Source organism: Alligator sinensis, unplaced genomic scaffold, assembly GCF_000455745.1.
Source record: "Alligator sinensis unplaced genomic scaffold, ASM45574v1 scaffold18_2, whole genome shotgun sequence".
Taxonomy (NCBI): Eukaryota; Metazoa; Chordata; order Crocodylia; family Alligatoridae; genus Alligator; species Alligator sinensis.
This window is the reverse complement of record NW_005842281.1, coordinates 993,982-1,000,842: the sequence shown is the minus strand read 5'-3', so window position 1 is coordinate 1,000,842 and position 6,861 is coordinate 993,982. Positions and strand designations below refer to the sequence as shown.

The following is a 6,861-nucleotide window of genomic DNA, read 5'->3' as shown; positions in this document are numbered from 1 at the left end:
GGGGGAATTCGCCTGTGCCTGCCCCCGCCGCCGGCTTCCTCCGCTGCTGCTTCAGCTGCTGCCGCCTCCGCCGAGGTAAGCAGGTACACGTGCGGGTGGCACACGTGCACCCTGCTCCCCTCGCTCCTGCTCCCCAACTCCCATCACTCGCCTGTCTTCTGGCGTGGATGCTTTGCCCCAAAGTTTGGTATCGTCGGCAAACTTGGCCAGTCTGCTTCTGACTCCAGTGTCCACATCATTAATGAAGATGTTGAACAGTATGGGTCCAAGGACAGAGCCTTGGGGGACCCCACTGGTCACAGGACACCATGATGAGTGACTTCCATCAATTACTACCCTCTGGGTCCGACCCCGGAGCCAATTTTCCAGCCAGTGGATCATTGAGGACCCAAGGCAACAATTGGCCAGTTTCTCCAAGAGGTGATCATGGGAAACCAGATTGAAGGCTTTTTTGAAGTCAAGATATATGACATCGATCTCTTCTCATAGGAAGCTAGCTTGCATGGTTTTATATGGGGGCAGGACAATCATGGTACATCTTGATGTCAATATTAGATAAGACAAGAATCAAATGGGAATAGGAGGAGGGTGGGAAGAAGACGCCTAAACTCAGTTAACCTAAACCCCTAGAAAAAAAAAACACACGGAGGGTGGAGAGCACGTTTTTGTGTTGAGACTCCAGTAGATTTTGCTCTCTTCCTTTTTTGCCTGAAGCATCCATATGTTCTTGTCCTTGTCCCTATCTCTTACCTTGACCCTCTTTCAAACAAATATTGTGATCCAGCCAAAGCTAGGCTGACTCACACTTCTATCTGAACTTATTGGGACTAGACAGGGTATAGATTTATAGATGTTTGGGTCAGAAGGGACCTTAGCAGATCATCAAGTCTAAACCCCTGCCCTCGGCAGGAAAGAGCACTGGGGTCAGACAACCCCAGCCAGGTGCTTGTCTAGTCTCCCCTTGAAGACCCCCAAGGTAGGGGAGAACATCACCTCCCTTGGAAGCCCATTCCAGATTCTAGCAACCTTTACCGTAAAGAAGTACTTCCTAACGTCTATCCTAAATCTGCTTTCTGTCAGCTTGTGGCCTTTGTTCTTAGTTACTCCAAGGGGTGCCCTGGTAAACAGAGAATCTCCTATTCCTTGCTGCTCCCCTCCCCCCAATGAATTTGTAGGCAGCCACAACATCACCTCTCAACCTTCTCTTGCAGAGGCTGAAGAGATCCAGGGCCCTCAATCTCTCCTCGTAGTAGGGCTTTGCCTAACCATGTGAGTGGCCATCCTCTGAACCCTCTCGAGGTTAGCTACATCCCTCTTGAAGTGTGGTGCCCAAAACTGGAAGCAATACTCCAACTGCGGCCTGACCAATGCCTCATAGAGGGGAAATATCACCTCCCTGGACCTGTTTGTCATGCACCTGCTAATGCATGATAAAGTGCAGTTAGCTTTACGGATCGCTTCATCACATTGATGACTCATGTTCATCTGGGTGTATAAGCTTGAAAAACAGGCCTCAATTATTTTCTCAGCCACATCATGTAAAGATAGAAGAAAGGGGACTGGAGGCAGTAGTTAGCCACTGATTCATAGATTATAGAATCAGAAGGGACCCAATGGATCATTGTATCCGACCCCCTGCCCCTGGCAGGAGAGAGGACTGAGGTCAGACGACCCCAGCCAGGTGAATGTCAAGGACATCCCCCAACCTGTAGGTGTGCTGGGGATTCCTCCTTCCTAGGTGCAGTACCTTGCGTTTATTTTTGTTGAATTGCATCCTATTACGTTCCACCCATTGATCTAACCTGTCCAGGTCAACCTGTAACTGCTCCCTGCCCTCTGGTATATTAACTTTGCCCCATAATTTGGTATCATCCGTAAACTTGGAGAGGATGCTCACCACTCCCTCATCCAAATCGCTAATGAAGATATTAAATAACACCGGTCCAAGGACTGAATCCTGCGGGACCCCACTGCCCACATCCTTCCAGGCTGAGAACGACCCGTCCACCACCACTCTCTGGGTGCAGTCCCTAAGCCAGTTGGCCACCCACCTGACTGTGTAGGCATCCACTCCACAGCCCGTTAGCTTCCCTATGAGAATGGGATGTGAAACTGTGTTGAAGGCCTTCCTAAAATCCAGGTAAATGACATCAGCCTGTGTCAAGGCAGTGTGTGACCTGGTCATAAAAGGCTTTAAGTTTGTCAGGCAGGATCTACCTGTGACGAACCCCTGCTGGTTTCCATTCAGCATTGTTTCCCCTGCTGGGCTTTCACAAATGCGCTCCTTGATGATTTTTTCTAGTATTTTCCCAGGGATAGAGGTAAGACTGACTGGCCTGAAGTTACCTGGCTCCTCCCTTCTCCCCTTCTTAAAAATGGGCATCACATTGGCCTTTTTCCAGTCCTCAGGGACCTGTCTGGAGCACCATGAGAGCTCAAACAGCAGTGCCAGTGGCTCAGCAATGGCACTGGCCAATTCCTTCAGCATCCGTGGAAGGAGGTCATCCAGGCCAGCTGACTTGCACCCATCCAGCCCTTCCAAGTGCTCTTTAACTAAGTCAACACTAACCTTTGGTGGTCTGGTGCCTTTTGGACATCTGTCTATGCTCAAGGTGGGGGGATTGTCTTGATCAGTATTAAGGAATACTGAAGCAAAAACTCATTGAAGAGCTCTGCCTTTTTGTTTGTGTCAACCACCAACGGACCTGATTTGTCCTGCAGGGGTCCTATGCTACCCTGTGCCTTCTTTTTGCTCACAGAGTAGCATAGGACTGTTTCACTATCTGTTGAAAAAGTCACTTCAGTTTTATGTTTCTCAGTCTACATTTGCATTAATGCTCTAGTTTAAATCTAGTACCCCCATGCTTCTAAAGGGTGGCAGGAGCACTTGGATGAGCTTTAGTTCAAATGCCCCCACTGCCATTTTGAAGTGTGGGACTCTGAATGTACATGACGCTGCAAGCAGCTGCTCTAATTAAAGTGACCCCCTCCACCCCAGAGCACATGTATAGATGCCCTCCACTGTGAGGTACTAGGAAAATGCACATTAGCCTGTTTTAGTGTACATTAACTAAAGAGCACAGTTTTTAAGTGACACTTAATGTGCATTAGCTAAATAGCATTTTTAAGGGATGTTTTAATATGCATTAAAATAAGCTAATGCACATTAAAGTGCATGTGTACAGATCACTGAATCTGTGGCACAGTTTCCCTAAAGGATATTAAATAAGAAAACAGTAGCTTCATACTTCTTTTACTCATATCTCTGCTATGATCATGCTCATTGCCAGATGTCACCTGGCTCTATCCTTATATAGTTTGTTGCGCTTCTTGCTTATATTTAAGATGTGTTTTGCTTGGTTTTTTTTATAATAAATTAAATGCAACTATAATATAGGAAAAATACTGGAGTTATATCTACTTTGCCCCTGATTTATAGTGATGTAAGTAAGATTAGGATCTATTCCCAGTGTGTTTAAAAAACAAACTCAGTCAGAGGCTAGAATTCTACAGGGTAAACAAAATTTAAACAAAAATTGTGACATTTATTATGGGGACAGGAATCTTGCTCACCAGCAGCGAGGAAGGTCAGAGGTGGTTATACTTGACTAAGGAGGACCAACTGACAGAGGTAGAAGGCAAAAAAGAAATGAGTGCAAATTATTTTCTATTAACTTTATAGATTTCTTCCATCAGTTTTATTTAACTTAATTCATACTATATTCTCACCTAGGCCACTCTTCTCTTGTGCATACTCGTACCTTTCTTTAAAGTGGAAAAAACCCTCAGATTTGTTCATGCAAATAGCTGGAAAATTCTGAGTTCAGAGGCCATTTAGAGATGATTCATTTGCATATTTACAGGACAGTCATTTAGAATAGCAATAGTTATTATCAACCAATCAGACCACTGGGATTTTCATGTTTGAGATTGTAAAGGAATAACTGTACAATGATTATCCAGTTTTGACTCCCACAGCCTGTGGGCAGGAAATTGCAACGCTATGTACTAATTATAATATCCCTAAATATAATCTGATGGGACAATGGAGCAACACACATATTCAATGTTTTGCAAAATAATACACATTTAGGACTGATATAGACTTCTTTAACTTCCCTTGAAACCAATGCACTAGAATTTTTATACTCACTACAGTCAACCATCATGTCCCCTCGTATCTTTTCAGCTCTGTGATGGGAGACTTATCAAATACCAGACAGATTGTAAGATTTATTTGTAAATTCAGTCTAATGTAGGTTCTCTTTATTTAAGTAGTTTATTGATTCACTGTTGTCCAGAATAGATTCTTCACTGTGCTAACTCTGGGTTACTATCCAGCTCAACCAGAAATATAGTTCCTCCTTCCTGAGTTGATTGCAAAAGTGAATTAAAAGTTTTAGTCTTACTATTTTAGACTATTATATACATTCTGTGGCTCCTTCCTTGCCACAGAACTTCATCCTCCATTCTGATCTGTGATCTGTTCATTAAGTCTTACTGAATCAGTGAGCTCTTTATGGGCTAGGCTTCTAGACATAGGAATCTGATTACGTGATGAAAGGCCTGTGTTTCCATTCATTTTATTTATTGTTAATGGACTCCAAGATGAAATTCAAGGTACTAATTTTTTCACATGATCCCTCAGTCATTTAGGCCCATTCCTCCTTAAAACTGTCTCCTTCTTTCTGACTATGTGATTTATGCTCCTGGAGAATTCTACTGCACCCCAAGGTAATGCATCATTCTTAGGAGCAAGCCCATACTTCTGGCATTCACTCCTTGCACAAATAAGATTGCGTACACGTGTGACCACTTTTTAAAAGAACTGGAACAGATAGTTCACTCGCTTCCCTGCCTTTCCAGTTGAGTAAATCCTAGTTTCCTACTGAATTGGTAGAGCTCCAGACATCAGATAGACCAGGCTGTTTGGTTTCCATACTAATATGTTAAAGGTCTTAAGTTAAAGTTACTATGATGGCAACCAGACAAATCTTCAACTCAGAATGCTACTTTAATGTCTTAACTGTACTGTAGTTATTTTTTGTCTACAGTATTTTATTACATGAGCAAGGCTTTTTGCTTCTAAGCATGGCATTGCTCAGTTCATAATCTGATAGCATCCTTTGGTCAAAAATTGTTTAGTTCCGTCACTTTTCCTGAAACTCAGTATTATATACACACACACACACAATTTAATGCAATAACTAAAAACAAACTGGTCGTAAAATCTGAATGTTTGTAATACCAACTAAAGAACTGTCAACTGTGTCCATGCTCCCATATCACATCATAGTACTCTTTTACAGCCTATCCACATTGGATGGAGAAGCTTAACGATACTCAGTTAGACAGTGGAGATCAGCTCCGATGGGAATGCAAAGCCACTGGAAAACCAAGGCCAACCTATCGTTGGCTGAAGAATGGACTCCCTATCTGGACACAGGTACAGTACTCAGTAAAGCACCTGTCAATTGTAGTTTCTTCTTTAATTCAGGTAAGGTGAACTGAAAAAAGTGCTGAAGGGACCGTGCTTCAAAAAAGTGCCTTCATTATTTTCCTGCTAATTTCAAATATTCGGGAACTGTAGCACCAGGTTTTCCATGGGTCCATCTCCTGTCCTATGTCAGCCTATATGCCATCTAACAGGACTAATGATAAACCTCAAAGAACGGGAGGTGGAGCCTTCACAGCTGAGTCTGAAGCACCTTATCCCTGACTATTTACTAAACTAATGATATCTAGCTGAACAAAGCAAGAACTGTGGTTTGTTTCTATTTTAGACTGTGATTTTCTTTTTCAGTGGTTTGTTATATCTAGGTGTTTCTGTGTAGAGGCATGTTATGAGTGACCACTGTGTGACTGAGCAAAAACAGGAAGGAATTATTGGTAAAGAGTTCCTTAAACTCAGAGTCCTATGATATATATCACCTACTGCATAGGTATTAAATATTACATGGTATGTTCTACGTATAGTTCTCATGTCCCTCAGTGCTAACGCACACTTCTGCAAAGTATACTAGGGCTATTTCTTAGTAGCCATTTTAGTTTTGCATCTCCAGATACCAAAATAACTCTCCTGTGATTAACAAAGCTGGCCAATGACATTAACATGTTTCATTTGGGAATTCCAAGTTCAAAGTGTTCTGCTCCGACACATTTAAAGTAATTTCTTGGTTATAGTGTTTCTCATTGTAAATGATTGCAGATGTCATGGTTTAGATTTTATTTTGTTTTAATTTCTCTCACTGAGTCATCTTCCCAGTTCATGCCTTTTATTTATTTATTTTTAACCAGCACATTTCTATTCCTCTATAGTCTCCAGACACTAGGAGTAATAGAAATATGTTTTGTAGATTTGCTTCATATGTTGCCAGATTAAAATAAAATTCTTCAATTTGGCAATAAATGTCTCCATTTATTAATGGATTCATAGCAGAGTTTATGAATATAAAAGATGGCATGCCTGTCTTTTCAGCACATGCCTCGATCTGTGAAAATCAAGCAATTATGCAAACAGTAAGAAAGTAAAGATATAAGCCAGTTTGTTTTTGAAGTCCTAAGGCATTGAAAATATGGCTTAACTTTTCCATTTCTGTTTTTACAGAGGTAGTGGTGGGTATTTAGTCCTGCTTGAGATTTTCCAAAGAGCCACTTGTATCAGCATATGAACTTTGCAAATTCAATTTAATATCAAACTGAAAATGCAAAAAATGGAAGGGAATTTCTTTTTCTCATTCATATACATTTTCAAATGCTGTTTTTATTAATACACTTTTAACTAAAGGCTAATAGTTTGTAGTAACAATCCTGAAGAATGTACGGCACCAGCTCCAGTGATTCATTATACAACCACATGGA

The 6,861-nt window shown here is 41.7% G+C and overlaps 1 protein-coding gene across 1 annotated transcript in view; it reads left to right on the top strand.

Moving 5' to 3' along the window:
• CNTN5 (contactin 5) overlaps positions 1 to 6,861 on the top strand; it is a 923,854-nt gene that overhangs the window by 682,739 nt on the left and 234,254 nt on the right. Inside the window, exon 12 of the mRNA XM_006027993.1 lies at positions 5,310 to 5,446. Within this exon, the coding sequence (XP_006028055.1) occupies positions 5,310 to 5,446 (137 nt within the window). The remainder of the gene's footprint in view (positions 1 to 5,309; positions 5,447 to 6,861) is intronic.